The following is a 22429-nucleotide window of genomic DNA, read 5'->3' on the forward strand; positions in this document are numbered from 1 at the left end:
ATGGCCATTACCAATAAGAGACAATCTAACCACGACGCCTTGACTTTCAATGGTGTTCCTATCACTGAATCCCCCACTATAAACATCCTGGGGATTATCATTGACCAGAAACTCAACTGGACTCACCACATAATCACAGCAGCTACAAGAGCAAATTGGAGGCTAGGAATTCTGCACTGAGTAACTCACCTCTTGATTCCCCAAAGCCAGTCTACCATCTACAAGGCACAAGTCAGTAGTGTGATGGAATATTCCCCAACTTGCCTGAATGTGGATAGCTCCAACAACACTCAAGCTTGACACCATCCAGGACAAAGCAGCCTGCTTGACTGGCACGACACCCACAAGCACCCAGTCTGTTCTCCACTGACACTCAAGTAAGTGTGCACTATATACACAATGCACTGCCGAAATCCATCAATGATCCTCAGACAGCATCTTTCAAACCCTCAACCACTTGTTTCTAGAAGGACAAAGGCAGCAGATCCACGACAACACCACCACCACCTGCAAGTTCCCCTCCAAGCCACTCACCATCCTGACTTGGAAATATATTGCCATTCCTTCACTGTCGCTGGGTGAAAATCTTGGAATTCCCTCCCTAATGGCACAGCAAGTGACTGCAGCAAGTCAAGAAGACAGCTCAGCACCACCCGTCTGAAGAGCAACTAGGGACGGGCAATAAATGTTGGCCAGCCAGCGATACCCACTTCTCACAAATGAATAAATAAATTAAAAATTGCCATCCTCTACTCATGTCCAGCTTTGTGATGGACAGCCCTCCTGCCAGCTTTGCATATATATCTTCTATGCGAGGGATTGGATATTTATCATGTGAAATATGGCTTACTGTTTGTTTAAAATCCCCACAAAGGCAAATCAAGATGTCAGACTTCACAATTGGTACAACTAATGTTGCCCATTCTGCAAATTGGGCTGGTATGATGATTCCTTCACTTTCCAGGATTCTGGTTTCTACCTCAACTTTCGCACATAAGGCAATAGGCACTAAGTCGGCTTTATATATATTTTATTAAACAAATTACAAAACAGTTTACAAAAAACATTGACAGCTGTACACAAAAGACAGCAGTTTTACAAGGGAGAGGAGCAGCAAAGCTAGGCCCCAAACCCTACCGTTCAACCATTTTACAGGGAGAGGAGGACAAACCTCAAATCCCAGTTCCACATGTGACAAGACAGTGACAATGACATTTATACATTAGACAATACCATTACATACAAAAGTGCAGACAATACAGACCCAGCAAGCCCCCGCCCCTCCCACCTTCCGACCACTCTAAGGCAGCCCGCCCCTACCCACCTTCCGGTTCTCGGTCCACCCCATGCCCCTTCCAGTTCTCGGTCCGCCCTGACACACCTTTCGACCACCTCTAGGACAGCCTAAGTCGGCTTTATATTATTTTATTAAACAAATTACAAACCAGTTTACAAAAAACATTGACAGCTGTACACAAAAGACAGCAATTTTACAAGGGAGAGGAGCAGCAAAGCTAGGCCCCGAACCCTACTGTTCAACCATTTCACAGGGAGAGGAGGACAAACCTCAAATCCCAGTTCCACATATGACAAGACAGTGACAATGACATTTATACATTAGACAATACCGTTACATACAAAAGTGCAGACAATACAAGCCCAGCAAGCCCCCGCCCCTCCCACCTTCCGACCACTCTAAGGCAGCCCGCCCCTATCCACCTTCCGGTTCTCGGTCCACCCCATGCCCCTTCCAGTTCTCGGTCCGCCCTGACACACCTTTCGACCACCTCGAGGACAGCCTAAGTCGGCTTTACAGAAGCATAGAATTGCTTCCTTGTCAACATGCAAGTTGACTCCTTTGATGGTCCTTAGGCCTTCCTGAAAAACCTCTGGATATATAATTAGGACTTCACTCAGGTAGCCATTTCTTAATTGAAAAATGTTGAGCAATCAAGGTGAATCTTTCTCAACCAATTTGACCCCATTAAGCCTGGGCCTGAACCTTTTATTACAATCAGTGGTAACCGAACCAGCTGCTTCTCAAAAGACTGGAACCGATGTTGTACTCTTAATCTTAAAAGGTTCCCCAGTATAGGATCACAGTCTAGCTAAGTGTTGCGTAAACCTAAGAGTTGGAATCCAGAATAAAATTTGTTAATGGGGGTCGTTAGGGCCGACTGCCTGCCCCTCTTCCGCAGTTACGTTAGGGCCCGGGTGTCCTTGGAGAAGGAGCACGCTGTGTCCACCAACACCCTGGAGTTGTTCAGGGAGAGGTGGCGCCGCAGGTAGTAGAGTGCATTATTTCCCCCTCCAACTCTATTTTGATTTAGTCCCTACCCTCCCCTTCACTGTTTTGATCACACAGCATTGTCCTTTTATGTGAAGGGCACTGTTTGTCACTGGCCACTCAGGTATTTTCCTATCTTCCTGGTGTTGGAATTTGAATAAAGATTCGTGCACTTTGTGTCTTTCACTGTGTCTCACACCTGCACACACACACACACACCATGGGTGCTGGGGAAAAAATAAGCACTACCGCACTTAGGTGGTAGTGTGGGGGTTAAAAAAAAAGAAAGAAATGAAATTTGTTAATGAGTGGAATATCAACCCCTCCCATTAGAAGCGGGTGACCACTTAACCAGACATTTATTTTGACTGGTTCTGATTTAGATGTTGCTAATCAATTTGACTGTTCCAAACCAGATATAGGTAGTCTTTCCAGGGTGTGCACTCTTCTGGATTCCAGCCTATGTATTCTCTTACTCAGTTTAGGTCTAGTGTTACTCTTTTTCAGTCTTAGGTCCGCATACCAGCAGCAACTACAATGGCTTGCTGGCCTGGATCCTGAAGAAACTTTAACTGTTTGGCCTAAGCTTGGCTATGATTTAGGGTTTTTCTGTGGGCTGACGTAAGAGTCTGTGTTCAGGATATGTCTTGAGAAAGGCTATGCAATTGATGTTTCCCAAGCTCAGTTGACTGGCGAGGTTGTCCACTTCCTTTGGAATACTCTGCAACTCCTGTTCTTTCTTTTTCTTTTTTTTTCTCTTTAGTCTTTTTTTTTGTTTTTTTTGTGTATGTGCAGGTGGACACTCCTGTTCTTAGTTGTCAGCCAGGTCTCCCTGATTGGGCTGGTCCAATCAGGGAACTCCTATTCTGTGAAATCCATCTGGCTAATCTTGTTACAATCACTATAACCCCATTTGCTATAATCATTGTTTCTTTTAGTACTTTGACCCAAGTTTTTTGGTACCTAGGTACCTTGATAACTAAGATGGCATCTTGTGTGGCAACATTTGCACACTTTTCACTATACTCCTATTGTTCTTTACTTTAGTACATGTGACAATAAAATCTAAATCAAAAACGTCACCTATGGCTCTTCTAAACTCCAGCAGTTCAAAACCTACGTTGTCTAAACTTTCTCCATAAGACAACTTGCCTACTCAACTGATTTCAACACATTTATATCCTTCCTTAAATAAGGTTACCAAGACTGTACACAGTATTCCAGATGCGGTTTCACAAATGCCTTGTGTAACTGAAACATAACCTTCCCACTTTTCAATTCTCCTCAGTCTGACATTGACATCACCCCATTTGAAGATCTCCCCACCACAACTTCCCACCTCATTCCTGCAAAGTCCATTTCTACCTTCTACCAAAATCTATGAACAACACAACCTTGGCACACCCATCATTTCAGTTTGTTCCTGGTCCACTGAACTTACTTCTTTCAATCTGAACTCTTTTTTTAATTCCACCCCTGCCCCCCGCCCCACCTCAGTCTCTTCCCACTTGTACACATGATTCTTTTGATGCTGTGCATCAGTTCCACAATTTCCAGTTTTCTGGTCCTAACCATCTCCTCTTCACCATGCTTGTGAAATCCCTCAACACACCCAAAACTCCCATCAGGATGGTCTGAAGGTCTCCCTACTTTGAAAGGGGGCCTGAACACTTCCCATTCACCAACACTCTCCACTTTAAATAAATTATTCCTTAACAAGTCTTATGATTAAAGGTTGAGGGAGCTAGGGCTTTTCTCATTGAAGAGAAGAAGGATGAGAGGTGACTTGACAAAGGTGTACAAGATGAGAGGCATAGATAGGGTTTATAGCCAAAGACCTTTTCCCAGGGCGGAAACGGCTATCACGAGGGGACATAATTTTAAGGTAACTGGCAGAAGGTTTAGGGGAGATGTCAGAGGTAAGCTCTTTACAGAGAGTGGTGGGTGCATGGAATACACTGCCAGCAGTGGCAGTAGAGTCAGATACATTACAGACATTTACGTGACTCTTGGATAGGCATACGGATGATAGTAAAATGTAGGGTATGTAGGTTAGTTTGATCTTAGAGTAGGATAAAAGCTCGGCACAACACCGAGGGCCAAAGGACCTGTACTGTTCTACGTTTTAGTTTCTCCAGAGTTGGCTATGGATATCCATTTAGGTCCCAGTTATCCCAGTCACTTTTTGGTGTATGTGGAACATGCGGCTTCCTTCCACAATTCTTTCTCCAGTATATGAATGACATCACTAGTCCTGCTTCCTGCTTTTGTTTGGAATTGGAAAAATTTTCAATATTGCTTCCATTTTCCACCTTTTTCTCAACTTCATCTTATCATGTGACTGTTGCCTTCCATTCCTTGACTTCTGTTTTCATTTCTAGGGATTGGCTGTCGCAAGTATCCATTACAAACCGTGGACTTCATTTCATCACACTGCTTTGTGTCAGAACTTCATTCTCCTAATTTCTCCAACTCATTGTTTGACGTTGCCAACTTCAACAGGGGCACCTCCAAAATTTTCATTTTATTTTTTCAATTGAGGATTCCTCCATTATGGTTGAAAGGACCGTTAGCTGTGTCTGACCCATTTCCATATTTTGTCCTCAACCCTTCACCTTCCTTCCAGAGCACGCAGCAGAACTATCTTGCTTTTTACTACTATCATGAATACCTAGTTTATACCCAATCTCCTTGTTCCTACTATTAGCATTTCCTTTGTATTTTGCTCTTGGCATTGTTACCATCTGTTCCACATGTTTCTGCTCCCCTTTTGTCAACAGCACAAAAAACATAATTGTCCAGCTCCCTCAATTCTGGAGAAGAGTCAATGGATTTGAAACGTTAATTTTCTCTCTTCACAGATGCTGTCAGATGTGCTGAGTTCTCCAGCACTCTCTTTTATAACATTATAGGATCAAAGAGTCAGAGATGTACAACACGGAAACAGACCCTTCAGTCCAACTTGTCCATGCTGACCAGATATCCCAACCCAATCTAGTTCCACCTGCCAGCACCTGGCCCATATCCCTTCAAACCCTTCATGTTCATATACCCATCCAGATACGTTTTAAATGTTGCAATCGTACAAGCCTCCACCACTTCCTCTGGCAGCCCATTCCATACATGCAGCTCCCTTAGGTTTCTTTTACATCTTTCCCCTCTCATCCTAAACCTATGCCCTCTAATTCTGGACTCCCCCACCCGAGGGAAGAGACTTTGTTTATTTATCCTACCCATGCCCCTCATGATTTTATAAGCCTCTATAAGGTCACCCTTCAGCCTCCGACACTCCGGGGAAAACAGATCCAGCCTATTCAACATCTCCCTATAGCCCAAATCCTCCAACCCTGGCAATTCTTTCTCCAGTATATGAATGACATCATTAGTCCTGCTTCCTGCTTTTGTTTGGAATTGGAAAAATTTTCAATATTGCTTCCATTTTCCACCGTTTTCTCAACTTCATCTTATCATGTGACTGTTGCCTTCCATTCCTTGACTTCTGTTTTCAACATCCTTGTAAATCCTTTCTGACTCTTTTCAATGTTCACAGCATCCTTCCGATAGTAAGGAGACCAGAATTGCACACAATATTCCAAAAGTGGCCTAACCAATGTCCTCAACATGACTTCCCAACTCCTGTATTCAATACTCTGACCAATAAAGGAAAACATACCAAATACCTTCTTCACTATCCGATCTACCTGTGACTCCAATTTCAAGGAGCTATGAACCTGCACTCCAAGGTCTCTTTTTTCAGCAAGACTCCCTAAGATCTTACCGTTAAGTGTATAAGTCCTGCTAAGATTTGCTTTCCCAAAATGCAGCAGTTTCCGTGCTGTACATCTCTATGACCTCACATTTATCTGAAATAAACTCCAATTTTGGTGTCATCTACAAACTTACTAACTATACCTCTTATGCTCGCATCCAAATCATTTATATAAATGACGAAAAGTAGTGGATCCAGCACTGATCCATGTGGAACTCCACTGGTTACAGGCCTCCAGTCTGAAAAACAACTCTCCACCACCACCCTCTGTTTTCTATCTTTGAGCTAGTTCTGTATCAAAATGGCTAGTTGTCCCTGTATTCTGTAAGATCCAACCTTGCTAACCAGTCTCCCATGGGGAACCTTGTCAAATGCCTTACTGAAGTCCATACAGATCACATCTACCGCTCTGCCCTCATCAATCCTCTTTGTTACTTCTTCAAAAAACTCAATCAAGTTTGTGAGACATGATTTCCCACGCACAAAGCCATGTTGACTATCCCTAATCAGTCTTGCCTTTCCAAATACATATACATCCTGTCCCTCAGGATTCCCTCCAACAACTTGCCCACCACCGATGTCAGGCTCACTGGTCTATAGTTCCCTGGCTTGTCCTTACCGCCCTTCTTCAACAGTGGCACCACGTTAGCCAACCTCCAGTCTTCCGGCACCTCACCTGTGACTATCGCTGATACAAATATCTCAGTAAGAGGCCTAACAATCACTTCCCTAGCTTCCCACAGAGTTCTAGGGATTAACCTGTGAGACATGACAAGTTTGTGAGACATGATTTCCCACGCACAAAGCCATGTTGACTATCCCTAATCAGTCTTGCCTTTCCAAATACATATATATCCTGTCCCTCAGGATTCCCTCCAACAACTTGCCCACCATCAATGTCAGGCTCACTGGTCTATAGTTCCCTGGCTTGTCTTTACCGCCCTTCTTCAACAGTGGCACCACGTTAGCCAACCTCCAGTCTTCCGGCACCTCACCTGTGACTATCGCTGATACAAATATCTCAGCAAGAGGCCTAACAATCACTTCCCTAGCTTCCCACAGAGTTCTCGGGATTAACCTGTGAGACATGACAAGTTTGTGAGACATGATTTCCCACGCACAAAGCCATGTTGACTATCCCTAATCAGTCTTGCCTTTCCAAATACATATATATCCTGTCCCTCAGGATTCCCTCCAACAACTTGCCCACCATCAATGTCAGGCTCACTGGTCTATAGTTCCCTGGCTTGTCTTTACCGCCCTTCTTCAACAGTGGCACCACGTTAGCCAACCTCCAGTCTTCCGGCACCTCACCTGTGACTATCGCTGATACAAATATCTCAGCAAGAGGCCTAACAATCACTTCCCTAGCTTCCCACAGAGTTCTCGGGATTAACCTGTAAGACATGACAAGTTTGTGAGACATGATTTCCCACGCACAAAGCCATGTTGACTATCCCTAATCAGTCTTGCCTTTCCAAATACATATACATCCTGTCCCTCAACAACTTTCCCTCCACCGACATTTGGCTCAATTCATTTTCCTAATCGTTTTGCTGTACCTGCATATTAGCCTTAGGTGATTAATGCACCAGAATACATAACATTTTGCAATCTCTCACAATTGAGATAATATGCTCCTTTTTCATTCTTCCTGCCAAAAAGGACAACTTTACACTTTCCCACATTATACTCCATTTGGCACATCACTACTACTTTAACCAATCTATGCCTTTCTGTATTCTCCTGATGTCCTCTTCACAATTTAAGTTTTCTACATATCTTAGTGTCGTCAGCAACTTTGGCAACCAGAGGTTCCGTCCCTTCGTCCAAGTCATTTATAACATTGTAAAAGTTGAAGTCCTAGCACTAATCCCTGTGACACACCATTAGTTAGGTCACTTCTACCTACTGTTTGCTTCCTGTTAACCAGCCAATCTTACATTCAAGACAAACTGCTGTCTCCTATACTAAGAATTTTCATTTGTAGTAATAATCTTTGAAATGAATCAAATATATTCTGAAAATTGAAGTACAATATATCCAAAAGTTCCCCCAGACAAAGGCCATTTGGCCCATCAATTGTGCTTCACTTCTTTTTCAATGAGATCATGCTCTTAACTTCACCTTCCCTCCTTACCCCATAAAGCTTGATTCTCTTAATGACAGACAAAAAATTGCAGTAAAGGATTCCACCCTCTGCAGTAAAGAATTCTTCTAAAAATGTTACTTCCTCGATGAACTCCAATAGATTGCTTAAACATGATTTCCCTTTCACAACACCATGTTAATTCTGGCAGATTACCTTGAACTTATCCAAATTGTCTGCTATAACTTCTTTAATAATACCCAACATTGGTACTATGGCAAATGTTGAGGTAATTGGCTTGTTGATTGGCTACTTTCTGTCTCCTTCCCTTTTTGAATAAAGGAATTGTATTTGCTATTCTCCAAATCCAATTGGAACTTCCCCAAATCTAAGGAGTTTAGGAAAATTGAAACCAATGCCTCAACTATTCACTGGTCATGACTTTCAAGACTGTTGGATGAAGTCCATGTGGGCCTCGGCACTTGTCAGCCCACAGCTCCAACAATTTACTTAGTACCACTTCACTGAGATTTTTCTCTTTCCTTTCTATTTCCAAATTTGTGGCTGTTTCACAGATGCTATTTATTGCCCTTTTAATGAATTCTGATAAAAAATATCTGTTCAATTAATGTACCATTTCTTTATTTTCTACTTGTGATTTTCCAGACTTGCCTTCCATAGGACTCACACTCACTTTGTTAACTCCATGCTTCTTTAAATGTTTATAGGATCTTTTACCATCTGTTCTTCTATTTCTAGATGGCTTTCTTTTATACTCTAAAATCTTCTTAAGTTTTTATTAATTTTTTTTGTTATTAATAGTCTGACCAATCTACTGCGGTATCATCTATATTTGCACAATTATATGCTTTTAAAATTTCTTAACCAGGGATGATGAGTCCTCGCCTTGGATTTATTCTCTCTCTTCGGAATGTTCTATTTTGTATATTCTGAAATGACCCTGTAAATGCCTGCTTTTCCATTACATTAATTTGCCAATTTATTTTAGTTCTGCTTTCATGCCCTCAAATCTCCTATTTTCATTTTTAGAAACGGTCGAGGACTCACTCTTCTCTCCCATAAACTGAATTTAAAATTCAGTTATATTATGGTCGCTGGTACCAAGGACCACCTTAATTACGAGATCATGAATTACCCTTATCTTGCTGCATAATACCAATTCCAGTAAAGTCTGCCTTCAGGTTGGATCCAGAATATGCTGCTCTAAGAAACAATCTCAAAATCATCCCATGAGCTTCCCATCTAGGCTACCTTTGCCTAGTTGACATATCCAGGCAAAATGTAGATTAACATCTCTCATGATTCCTACCAGGTAGCCAATGTTATGGCTGTGCATTTCTGACAAGCTCCTATTATTTTTGCTTTAAATTCTGCACTAATGTGTTAGGCTCTTCTGTCATTCAGGATGGAGATATTTGTGAAGCCTCTTTCACTGAGTTGTTTAAATGACCATCACTACTCTCAACCAGATGTCGCAGGATTTCTGAGCTTAGCTCTGATCTGTTGGTTATGGGATTGCTTAGCTCTGTCGATCACTTGCTGGTTAAGCTGTTTAGCATGCAAGTAATCCTGCTTAATAGCTTCATCAGGTTGGCCCCTCATTTTTAGGTATGCCTGGTGCTGCTATTGGCATGTACTCTTGCATTCTCCATTGAACCAGGGACGATCCCCTGGCTTGGTGGTATTGGTTGAGAGGGAGAAAAGCCAGACGTTGCAGATTGTGCTGCCGGTCTATTCTGCTGCTGATGGTCTACAATGCCTCATGGATACCCTGTCTTGAGTTGCTAGATCTGTTTGAAATTTGTCCCGTTTAATATAGCGATGGTGTATATGCTCAATGTGAAGGCTGGATTTCAGTTCCGCCAGAACTGTGCAGTGGTGACTCCTACCAATATTGTCATCATTGAGAAGCATCTGCAGAGTGTTAAGGATGAGATAAAGTATATTTTTTCCCTCTTGTTGGTTGCCTCGCCATCTGCTGCTAACCCAGACTAGCAGCTATGTTCTTTAGTGCTGCTGCCAAGCCACTCTTGGTAGTGGTGATCATTGAAATCTCTATCCAGAGTACATATTGTGCCTTTGTCACCCTCAGTGCTTCCTCCAAGTGTTGTTCAACATGCTGAAACAGTGACATATCACCTGCCCTGTCATCCTAACTGTATTCTAAGTAACGATTTAATTATATATTTATTTTTAAAATATAGTTTATTAACTTGACCACCAGGACCTATACTATTTTGAACCTTGGCAATTGAATAGTTTTTTGCCAGCCGATAAAGGGATCCAAGAGTATGGAGAGAAACTGTAAACAGTGTACTGAGATGGATGATCATTTATGACCATACTGAATAGCAGAGCAGGGTTGAAGGCCTGAATGACTTACTACGGCTCCTATTTTTGGTGTTTATATGAATTAATCAAAATCACTTACCAGGTACTCACTAAGTATGTAGCTTCCACTCCTGCCAATTCCCAGATGCTGAAACAATTAGGAAAAACAAAAACAAAGAGACACCTCTTTCCTCTAATTCCCCATATTACCCAATTTTTGCACTCTGTTGTAGGTCATATTTAAGCATTAAGTCACACTGACTTGGCTCATTTTAGATATTCCTGAAACTAGGCTTTGCTGATGCAATTACAGAGGAACCCATTTAAAGGTGCTTCTTTGATTAATTAAACCTAACTACTCTTCCATTGGAGAATTTTTAAAACCCTGCTTAAGGATGGCAACTTTAGCATTTAATTAAGATTTACATTTTAAATTCCAATGAAAAAAAGAAGTATATTTGTACAAAAGGTTTTTGATTCTCTTACCCAGTGACTGCTAACATTCAGTCCGAGGTCAAAACAACCTAGCTGTCTAGTTTTACATGCTCCTAACACAAAAGGCTGGGCTGACGCAGTTACACAGGAAATTGTTTCGGCTGCTTCAGTAGGGTATTCTATTCAATCATTCCATTAAGCAAGCCTACTGTATGCAATCTTAAAAGGTGGTGATTGTCTGTGAACCGAATTTATTCTGGTTTTGACAATGCACTCCAGTTTGTTTAAAAGAAAACATTTTTTTCAAAAGTAAACTAACTCTATTTTACCAGAAACACCATATCAGGTGACTCAGTTGGCAAATCTCTACATATTGGCTTTTATTTATTGCCTTCCTTAAGAAATATTGCTTGCCACTTCCAAGAAGACCATCCACATATTTGATAGAACTTTGGCGTGGCTAACCTCCTGTATTCTTTGATTTTATGCCAATACTCTGAATAGCTCATTTCAACAGCTCCATCAAATGAAAGTAGAACATTTTGAATCTTCTTGCACCACCCAGCTTGCCAAAATTGGACATTTAAACTGAGATTAAAAGTCAAACAGCTGCTGTTTAACGCTCTTGTAACTCAAAGATTTTGAGAAAACTATCGACTCCAAGCTAAACAAAAAGAAAACTCTTTGGATAGCATTCCTTGTGCCATTAGATACTTCAAGAAAAGTTTGGAAATAATGAGACCGTGTCCTTCTGAAGGCTGGCTCAACTTTCAAAGTGCTTCGCAATGCAGTCCCATAGCTATAAATGATTGACATTTAAAGGAAATGAGAAAGAACAGGAACAAAAAAGGTAACTGATAGTGCCCTTTTTTTGCCTCACTGAACAAGTGGCTCTTTGCTTCAAGGTTAGGAGATGCTTGACAATTAAACAATATTCTGATAAACATACAGGCTGTGATCGATAACTGACCCCTGCCTAACAGCAATGTGGTTAATTCTTCATCAATTATGGATGGACAAAAAAAGAAATAGTAGTCTCACAGATGACACATGTACTTATACACACTGCTGCAGTATTTAACACAATTTGTGTCTCTAAAATGAACACCATCAATCCAGCATGTCCATCACTGATTTATCATGTTTGCTGAGCATATTGTACAAAATCGCACGAGAAGATGCTCACTAACTGTAGAAATGTTTCCTTCATTCATAATTTTGGACCATTTAAACTCAGTGAAGGAAAAATCACTCATATCAAAAGGAACTATCTTTCCTTTAAATATTCTGTTCAGCATGCAACATTAAACCCTTCCACCTCCATTCCCCTTATGTGTGGATTCTTTCCCAATAAAAGCCTGGAAACATTAGTTACCTGGCCCTGACTTAGCACCATGATGCGATCGCAGTTGAGTACCGTATTCAAACGATGTGCAATGGTCAACATAGTACATTCAGCAAATGATTCCCGGATTGTCTCTTGCACCAGAGAATCAGTCTCTGTATCCATGGCAGCAGTCGCTTCGTCTAACACTAGAATCTGTAACATTCAGAAGCAGAACTTTACATATTGTATGAACTAAATAAATTATGTAAAATAGTTACTCATCTGGTGAAGCAATTAATGTTTAAACAACTAAAATTTGTAAAGTGCCTTCAACAAAATAAAATCTTTCAAGGAGCTTCCCTGGAATATTATGAAACAAATAAAGACACACTGCCACATAAGGAGATTATGATGATTCCAGCTGATGAGAGGTTTACTGCAGAGGTCAGACCACAGAATGGAACCTGGCTCAAGAGATCTTCATTTTTTTTTCTGTTTAGTTAGTTAACATGGTGGTTAGTCACTGAAACATACTCATGTGAGGCTGCAGATTTTCTTTAAACAATGAAACAGAAACTAATATACTCAAGAATAAATAATTTTTAAAAAGACTATCTAAATTCAGAAAACAGGGATATCTCAAAACATACAGAAAGATAACATTTCAATCTGTTTCCTGACATGATCCATTAGATAGACTCAACTCAAGAAAAGTTACACCCCTACTTTAACTCTTTGGGATTCTACTTAATTGATTCCTTCCAGGTCTTCAGCAGGAATGTGCAAGGAATTAATTTTGTCTTTTACATGTCAGCCAACATGTCATTTTCACAAAATTGAGAGCTTAAACTTTCTAATTCTAATAATCTGCAATTTTCTAACCAAACCTGGTCTGGAAATTTCAGAAAGCAAGGCTTCTGCTGAGGTAACTTGGTCCCTGAACTGCGCTGAACACCGTCTATGAACAAAATTAAATTTGCTTTGAAATTCAAGCCTGATGTATTCTAAACAGAATATTTTGGAAAAATTGTTCAAATCCTAGATTCTTCATAATTGAAGTCAAACACAATGATCTTAAATATTTACCCTGTCATAAACCTAACAATATCAATATATTTCCAATAACACCATAGGGATCTGGATACACCTGCTTTCTGATAAAATGCTAGATTCCATCACAATTCCAGAAAGACACACTGAGCTTGTTTTTTAAGGTAATCACAGGAGTATCTTTGGATTTGTAAAGTGTAAGTCATGGTTGAAAATAGAGAGAATTATAGTAGTGAATCGAAGAATGTCTATTATTTATATGGACTTCCAGAATTGATTTAGTGAACTCCAGTTTGTTCATTCAGATTGTGGGGGTTGCTGGCTATTTTTATCATTTATATAAATAAATTGGATGTGAATATTGGAGGTATGGTTAGTAAGCTTGCAAATGACACCAAAATAGATGGTGCAGTGGACAGCAAATAAGATTATCTCAGAGTACAGAGGGCCAATGGGCTGAGGATTGGCAGATGGAGTTAATTTGGATAAATGCATGGTGCTGCATTTTGGGAATGCAAACCAGGTCAGTTCTTGTATATTTAATGGCAGAGCCCTGGGGAGTGTTGCCAAACAACAAAACCTAGTGGTGCAAGTACATAATTCCTTGAAATGGAGTCACAGGTGGACAGGGTGGTGAAGATGACATTTGGCACACTTGCCTTCATTGATCAGAACACTGAGTATAGGAATTGTGATGTCATGGTGTGGCTGTACAGGGCATTGGGGAGACCAATTTTAGAATACTGGGAACAGTCCTGATTACCATTCTATAAGAAGGATATTGTTAAACTTGAGAGGGTGCAGAAAAGATTCACAAGGATGTTGCTGGGACAGGAGAGTTTGAATTCTAGGCAGAGGCTGAATAGACTGGGGTTTATTTTCATTGATCGTTGGAGGCAGAGGGGTAACCTTATAGAAGTTTATAAAATCATGAGAGGCATGATAGGTGAATAGCCAAGGTCTTTTTTCAAGGGTGGCAGAGTCCAAAACTAGTCCAAAACATAGGTTTATGGTGACAGGGGAAAGATTTAAAAAGACCCTGAGGAATAAATTTTTCATGCAGAAGGTGATAAATGTATGGAATGAGCTGCCAGAGGAAGTGGTAAAGGTGGATATAATTTCAACATTTAAAAGGTATCAATGGGAATATGTATAGGAAGGGATTAGAGGATATGGATCAAATGCTGGCAAATGGGACTAGGTCAGATTGGGATGCCTGGTTGGCGCGATCGAAGGTCAGTTTTTGTGCTGTATAACTCTATGATAGCAATTATTGCCCATCCCCAATTACTTTTGAAAAGGTGGTTTTGAGCTGCAGGTAACCCACAGTGCTTTTGGGTAGAGGTGAAGCTCATAGAATTGAAAGCAAATTATTGACCTGGTTAGAGAATTGGTTGAGTGGAAGGAGACAGAGTTGAAATAACAGACAGGTACTTTGTAGTAGGATGTGAAAAACAATGTGACAAGAATCTATATTAGGCCTTAACCTTTTTTGTAAAAATAGCTAGCATTTATTGCCCCATCTCTAACTGCACAGGAGCAGATAGGGGTGAGCTGCTGTCTTGAATAGCTGCAGTCCCTGACATGTAGGAAACTGCAGTGCTGTCAGGAGTTCCAGGATTTTGATTCAGCAATATAGAAAAAATGGCAAGATAGCTCCAAGTCAGGATGGTATGTGTTTAGGAGGGAAACTTGCAGGTTATGGTGTTTCCAAGCATTTGCTGTTTTTGTCTTTGTGGGTTTGGAAGGTGATGTCAGAAGAGTCTTGGTGAGTTATGCAGTGTATCCTGTAGATAGTATGTTTTGCTGCTTCTTATGTCAGTGGTGAAGGTTGAATGAATAAAGTGAATGTTGAGGTGGTGGAGTGAGCATCAATTAAGCAGGGTGCTTTGTCCTGGATGATGCCAAGTTATGATAATTTATTTGACATGCACTTATTCTGACATGGAGTATTCCATTCACAATCCTGACTTGTGCCATACAGATGGTGGATAGGTGCTAGGGAGACAGAGGGTAAGTTACTCAGTGCAGAGTTCCTAGTCTCTGACCTGTTCTTGTAGCCACAGTATATGTAAATGGCAGATCCAGTTCAGTTTCTCACTTGTAACTCACTTGATTGCTGACAGCAGGAAAGGTCAGTGATAATAATGTCACTGAACATCAAGGGGCGATGGGTAAATTCTGTCTTGTTGGAGATGGTCATTACCTGGTACTTGTGTGCTACAAATGTCACTTGCCACTTGTCAGACCATGCCTAGAAATATTCCAGATTTTACTGCATTTGTAAATGCACTGCTTTACAATGTGAGGTGTTGCTAATGGTGTTAAACATTTCACAATCATCAGTGAAGGCCCTCACTTCTGACATTATGAAGGAAGGAACTCATTGTTAAAGCAGTTGAAAATGGTTGGGCCTAGGAACACCCTGAGGAATTCTGGTGTCCTGGGCTCCGGGATATATTACAATATGTCTGAGCAGACTGATGAAAAAAAACTATCCTGAGGGACTCCTGGAGTGATACTCTGTGACTGAGATGAGTGACTTCCCACAATCTCAAACATCTTCCTTTGTGCTTGATATGACTCCAACTACTGGAGAGCATTAAGATTCAGGTTAATTGTCAACTGCAGTTTAGTTGGTTGCACTCTTGTCTCTGAATCAGACATTCTGATTCAGACATCAGATGTTCAAATCCCTGTTCAGAACGTCAGCACAAAAAAAAATAAAGCTGACACTCCATGTTGTACAGAGGAAGCATTATACTGTTGGTAGTATTTTGCTGAAGACATTAAATCATGCTAAGTTCTTGTACTTTTGAAAATCATTTTTGTAAATTTGGAGCAGGGTAGTATAAAATTTTACAGTTCATCTGACTGGTCCCAGATACATTCTCAGATTTATCCAAACAATTATATTTCCCTGTTTCCTCATTGACCATCAGCCAGTAGAAACAAGTGCAACATATATATGACAGTAAAAATAAAGGAGGCAGGAAATGATAAGTTAGTTCACCAAACCTGTCTTAACCACAAAACATGTTTCAGGATCATACTGATGAAGTACACATCTAAAAAACTGTAGACTCAATCTTTTAATCATACTTTGTATTTACAAACCTCCATTACAGGAATGCAGCTTTCAAAATTACTATGCTAATGTATATGGAACACTATAAAATGCTTTCAACTCTTACCTTACATCTCCGTAGCAAAGCCCTGGCTACACATATTAACTGTTTCTCTCCAACAGAGAAATTCTCTCCATTTTCCACCACTTCAGAGTCCAATTTTAAAGGCAGTTGAGAAATCTGCATTGTAAAAAAAAAGTTTGAAGGCACCTTGTAATAAAGGCCTTACACTTACATTCACAATGCTTAATAAAAAGATGACTAGGGTAGAAATAGGGCCTGTCAAAGACAGAAGTGAGAAGTGTGTGGACCATGTGGAGATCGGAGAGATGTTAAACAAATATTTCTCATCTCTTTTCACTCAGGAAAAGGAGAATATTGTAGAGAAGAATGAGATACTGGCTATTAGACTTGAAAGGATTGAGGTTAGTAAGGAGGAGGTGTTATCAATTCTAGAAGGTGTGAAAGTAGATAAATCACCTGGGCCGGATGGGATTTTTCGAGAATTCTCTGGGAAGCTAGCGAGGAGATGGCCAAGCATTTAGCCTTGATCTTTGAGTCGTCATTGTCTACAGGTTTAGTACCAGAGGATTGGAGAATTGCAAATGTTGTGCCATTGTTCAAGAAGGGCAGTAGAGATGACCCAGGTAATTATACACCAGTGAGCCTTATGTCAGTTGTAGGAAAAGTTTTGGAAAGGATTATAAAAGATAGGATTTATAATCATCTAGCAGGTGACAATTTGATTGGAAATAGTAAACATGGTTTCGTCAAGGTAAGTTTGTGTTTCACAGACCTAATTGAGTTTTTTGAGAAGGTGATCAAGCATGTGGATGAGGGTAGGGCAGTTGACGTGGTGTACATGAACTTCAGTAAAGCCTTTGATAAGATTTCATATGGTACGCTATTGGAGTAAATGCAGAGTCATGGGATTAAAGGTGATTTGGCAATTTGGATTAGGAACAGGCTTTCTGTAAGAAGGCAACGAATGGTGGTTGATGGAAAATATTCAGCCTGGAGTCCAGTTACTTGTGGTGTGCCACAAGGATTTGTTTTGAGTCTATTGCTGTTTGTTACTTTTATTAACGACTTATACGCAGGTATGGGTGGATGGGTTAGTAAGCCTGCAGATGACACTAACGTCAATGGAGTGGTGGACAGTGTGGAAGAATGTTGCAGGTTGCAGGGAGACTTGGATAAACTGCAGAATCAGGCTGAGAGGTGGCAAATGGAGTTCACTGTGAGGTGATTCACTTTGGGAAGAAAAACAGGAAGACAGAATACTGGGTCAATGGAAAAATTCTTGGTAGTGTGGATGTGCAGAGGGATCTTGGTGTCCATGTACATAGTTCACTGAAAGTTGCCACCCAGGTTGATCGTGCTGTTAAGAAGGCATATGGTGTGTTAGGTTTTATTGGTAGAAGGACTGAGTTCCGGAGCCGTGATGACATACTGCAACTGTACAAAACACTAGTACGGCCTCACTTGGAATGTTGTGTACAGTTCGGGTCGCCCCCATTATAGGAAGGATGTGGAAGCACTGGAAAAGTTGCAGAGGAGATTTACCAGGACGTTGCCTGGTATGGAGCATAGGTATAATGGGGAAAGGCTGGGGGACTTGGGTCTGTTCCCATTGGAGAGAAGGCGGCTAAGAGGGGATTTAATAGAGTCATACAAGATGATCAGAGGATTTGATAGGGTGGATAGTGAGAGTCTTTTCCCTAGGATGATGGCGTCTGCTTTTACGAGGGGGCGTAGCTGCAAATTGAGGGGTGATAGATTTAGGATAGATGTCAGAAGCACGTTCTTTACTCAGAGAGTAGTAAGGGCGTGAAATGTCCTGCTTGCCAATGTAGTTAACTCAGCCACATTAAGGGCATTTAAACAGTCCTTGGATAAGCATATGGATGATGATGGGATAGTGTAATGTGATGGGCTTCGATTAGTTCACAGGTCGGCGCAACATCAAGGGCCAAAGGGCCAGTTCTGCGCTGTATTGTTCTATGTTAATTTTTTGTACTTCATGTTTTTCATACTTCATTGTATAAGAGTTCTTTACAACAGCAAGCTCCAACAAAACTCACTATATTAAAAAAAATTTCAATTTTTAGCCGTGCTCCAAGTTAAAGCATTTAGCCAAATCAGCACTTCCTTCATGTAAATTAAAGCTTTACATATTATGTTTCAAATACAGAAAATAATCTTTTGAATTCGCTCTTGGGACGCGTATATTGCTTAGAAGGCAAGCATTACTTTCTCATCTCTAGTTGCCCTTTAGCCGGTCCTGGTGAGCACCTTCTTGAACTACTACAGTTTATGTGTTATAAGTGAACCTACAGAGCTGTTGGAGGTGGCATTCCAGGATTTTATCCTAGGAACAATGAAGGAATTTTGATATAGCTCTCAGGATAATGTGACATGAAATGAAAATTTCAGGTAGCGAAACTCCCATGTGTCTGCTGCCCTTATTCTTCTCAGTAGGAAAAGTTACCAAATTATCTTTAGCAAGTTTGGTAGGTGTTACTGAAGCAGCTTTGGTGAACACCTGCAGTAAATCTAGTACATGGTATATACTCCTACCACCTTGCATTGGTGGTGGAGGGTGAATGTTGAAGGTGGGAAATGTGCTGTTGGTCAAGGGGGCGACTTTGTCCTGGATCTTTCACTGATGCTCTGGCAGTGAGTATCTTGAGTATTGTTGGCACTGCAAAAATTCACCAAAGCTGCACTTATCCAAGCATGTGAATTACATTCCATCACAGTCCCAACATATGCCTTGTAAATGGTAGATAGGCTTTGCAAACTTGTGAGGCGCTTACTGCAGAATTCCTAGCCTCAGACCTGGTGTTATAGTCACTATGACATATATGGGCTGTGTTGAAGTATTGCAGTCCTTAATGTTATTGGATTTCAATACAAGAACCCAAGTCATGAGTTACATGCCAAGCCTGTACTTATATGCCTACTTCAGTTCAGTTTCTGGACAGTGTTACAATATTCTGGACAAAATCCCAGGGATTTAATGACATAAATGCCATTCAAGGTAAACAGCAATGATTAGATTGTGCCAGACTACCAAATTAGAGACAATCATTGCCTGGCACTTGTGAATGTTACTTATTAATTATCAACCCAAGCCTGAACATTGTCCAGGCCTTGCTTAATTTGGGGATAGGCTACTTCAAATTCTAAAGAATTGCGAATGGTGCTGACCATTGTGTAATCACCAGCAAACATTCCCAATTCTAGCCTTATGATTAAAGGAAGAACATTGATAAAGCAGCTGAAGATGGTTGAGTCTAGAGCACTTAATTAACTCTAATCAACCATCTGCACTGGATTTTCTCCAACAAAATTGATTTTTTCACTGATTTCAATTTTGCTCGGGCTTCTGATCCTTGAGTCAAGGGCAGTCACTGTAACCACTTTCTGGAATTCAGCTCTCTAACTAAAGCTGTAATGAAGTCTAGAGCAGAGGAGCCCTTGCTACAGATTCGTAATGTTACAGATCTATTCCCAACCTGGTCTGGTTTAAAATTACACCAAATGCTTTGCATAAGCCTTACAGTTGAGAAGAATTGAACCCAAGTGCATACAAGATTTTTTTAAAAATCTATTACCTGAGTTAACCATGTTCTACCCTATACTACCACACAATCCTATGCATTTCTGAAAGAAAATTGAACTTCATTATATATTTAACAAAATGGTAACAGAACACATTATTTTATAACTATCAGTACTTAAAAATATGTCTTATTTTTAAAAATATTTCTTCAGTCAGTTCAGGGTAACTAGTTATATATCCACATCTTCACAGTACTGCAAACTGTACAATGGCAATCATACATTTATTGATATTACAAAATCTATTCCTCAGCAGTACTTACACATTCTTTCATGTGTGTTCGTTCCAATGCATCCCATACTTGCTCCTCAGTGTACTGCTGAAAAGGATCTAGATTGTACCTGCCACGGAAACAAGAGAATTGTACTGTCAATTGTTTAACTCTGGCGGAGAGTGCTGTAATAAAGCAATTAATTTCAAGTTAGAAGATTCTCAGTCCAACCACAAATCTTGTCTCATTATGGGGAAACTTCCACATTCCAGTTCAGCTTAATAAGGAAGTCTATCTTGAAGTAAGATGACAGATGCCAAGGTATTCAAGATAACATTTTGGAAGATCATCTTTTCACTTCTGAGTTAACTGTGACTAAAGAAATCGGGAGCCAATCTGGAATCTGTTCAGGCATACAATGTTGTAGAGGCGTGTGACCAGCCATGTATATCCTAGAGTTATAGAAGTCAGAGAGCACAAAAAGACATTTTGGCTCATTGAGTCCATGTTGGTCAAAACAACCACTCAATTACTCCAGTTTAACTTTTCAGCACTTGGCCCAAAGCCTGGTATGGTCTGCTATTGCAAATGCACATCTAAATATTTCTGATATGTTGTGAGACGGGAGTGAGCTTTAGATAAATTTGAGAACGAATTTGAAAATTTTTCATTAAAGCAAAGCTCAACCAGAGACTAATAGGTCAATAAACAAGGGATGATGGATAAATGCAACTTGGGAATGTTTCGGAGAACCTCAAAGTTATGATAGGGTAGAATGTGGGTCGATGGTCAAGAGTGGACTGTAATGGTAAGATCTAGAGTTAACCAAAATACGATTATTTGGATTATGACAGAAATCAGGCAGGGCTGGGTGCCAGGCAATATTATACAGAACCAAATAGGTGGCCCAGGCAGATTAGCAATGTGATAGCATCTGAGTTATCATCTGGCACCCTAATACATAGAAACACAGTTTTTTTTTGGAGATGGGGGGGGGGGGGTTTGGGGGCCAGGAGAGAGAAAGGAGTCAGCTGCTACTTCAGAATCCAGAACCCTTTGCTCTTTTTGTCAACAACTATTGATAGGGAAGATAATGTAAGAAGGAATGTGATATTCTCTTGACTGAAAGATACAGTTGATCCCAACAGCAGCCAGGAAGAAAGTTGTGGCAAGAAAATGATCCATCCTTAATTGCCCAGAGGGCAGTTAAGAATCAGCACATTGGGCTGGACATGGAGTCACATATAAGGTAGACAGCAGATTTCCTTCTCTAAAATGCATTAGTGAATCTGATGGCTCTTTATGATAACCGACAGTTTTAGATGGTTGCAATTGGCTAGCTTTTTATTCCAGATTTTTATTGAGTTCAAATTTTGCCATCTGTCGTGATGGGATTCAAACCTATGCCCCCAGAATATTAACCTGGGGTTCTGGATTACAGTCTGGCAACATTACCATTATGCTACTGCTTCCCCAAGCAATAACCACCAACCTAGCTGGCAATACGCATGATCCATGAACTAATTTTTAAAAACCCAATTATGTAACAGGATCTCTATTTTCATCTAGTAAGGGATCTGTTGAAAGATCATCAACCTGAAATGTTGTTAAATTTGTTTCTGTCTCTAAGTGGCTGCCAACCTGATTTTCAGCATCAGCAATATTTTGCTTTTCCAAATTCTACATGCTGTAATTTTCACTTGTTTCATGCAGCTCTGAATTAAAATATAAAAGTTTTGAACAAGTCTGATGACTCTAATAAACGTCAAAGATATGCTGTGTTACAGTACTGTAATGTATAAAAGCATTAGAGTACTCTTGTCCTGTGAAGTGATTATATGTAAATAAAATAGTAGAGATATGATATTTTTCAGAACCAAAGGACTTACCTTACAGTGCCAGTGAACAAAACTGGTTCTTGGGGTATAATGGATAGTTTGCTGCGAAGATCGGCCAAACCAATTTCAGTAATGTTCACTCCATCGATGAATATTGAACCGCCTGAGAGCTCAACCAATCGGAATAGTGCGATTCCTAACGAAGATTTACCTGCCAAAAACAATAAAAGGTGTTTTTTTGTCAGTCACCTTATTTCATCTTGATTACAATCTTAATGAGAATTTTTGGTGTTCCACTTTTTTCTAGGCCAACTT

The 22429-nt window shown here is 40.4% G+C and overlaps 1 protein-coding gene across 5 annotated transcripts in view; it reads right to left on the reverse strand.

Annotated features, from left to right (window-relative positions):
• The window catches only part of abcc5 (ATP binding cassette subfamily C member 5), a 140009-nt gene that overhangs the window by 5086 nt on the left and 112494 nt on the right, over positions 1-22429 (reverse strand). For all 5 annotated transcript variants that reach the window (XM_043702368.2, XM_043702371.2, XM_043702370.2 and 2 more), the window contains 4 exons: positions 22166-22325; positions 20328-20406; positions 16504-16617; positions 12308-12472 (listed from right to left, as the gene is read on the reverse strand). In XM_043702368.2, the coding sequence (XP_043558303.2) occupies positions 12308-12472; positions 16504-16617; positions 20328-20406; positions 22166-22325 (518 nt within the window). The remainder of the gene's footprint in view (positions 1-12307; positions 12473-16503; positions 16618-20327; positions 20407-22165; positions 22326-22429) is intronic.

This window comes from Chiloscyllium plagiosum, unplaced genomic scaffold, assembly GCF_037043375.1.
Source record: "Chiloscyllium plagiosum isolate Xiang-an unplaced genomic scaffold, Cpla_swu_hap1 HiC_scaffold_13, whole genome shotgun sequence".
Classification (NCBI taxonomy): domain Eukaryota; kingdom Metazoa; phylum Chordata; class Chondrichthyes; order Orectolobiformes; family Hemiscylliidae; genus Chiloscyllium; species Chiloscyllium plagiosum.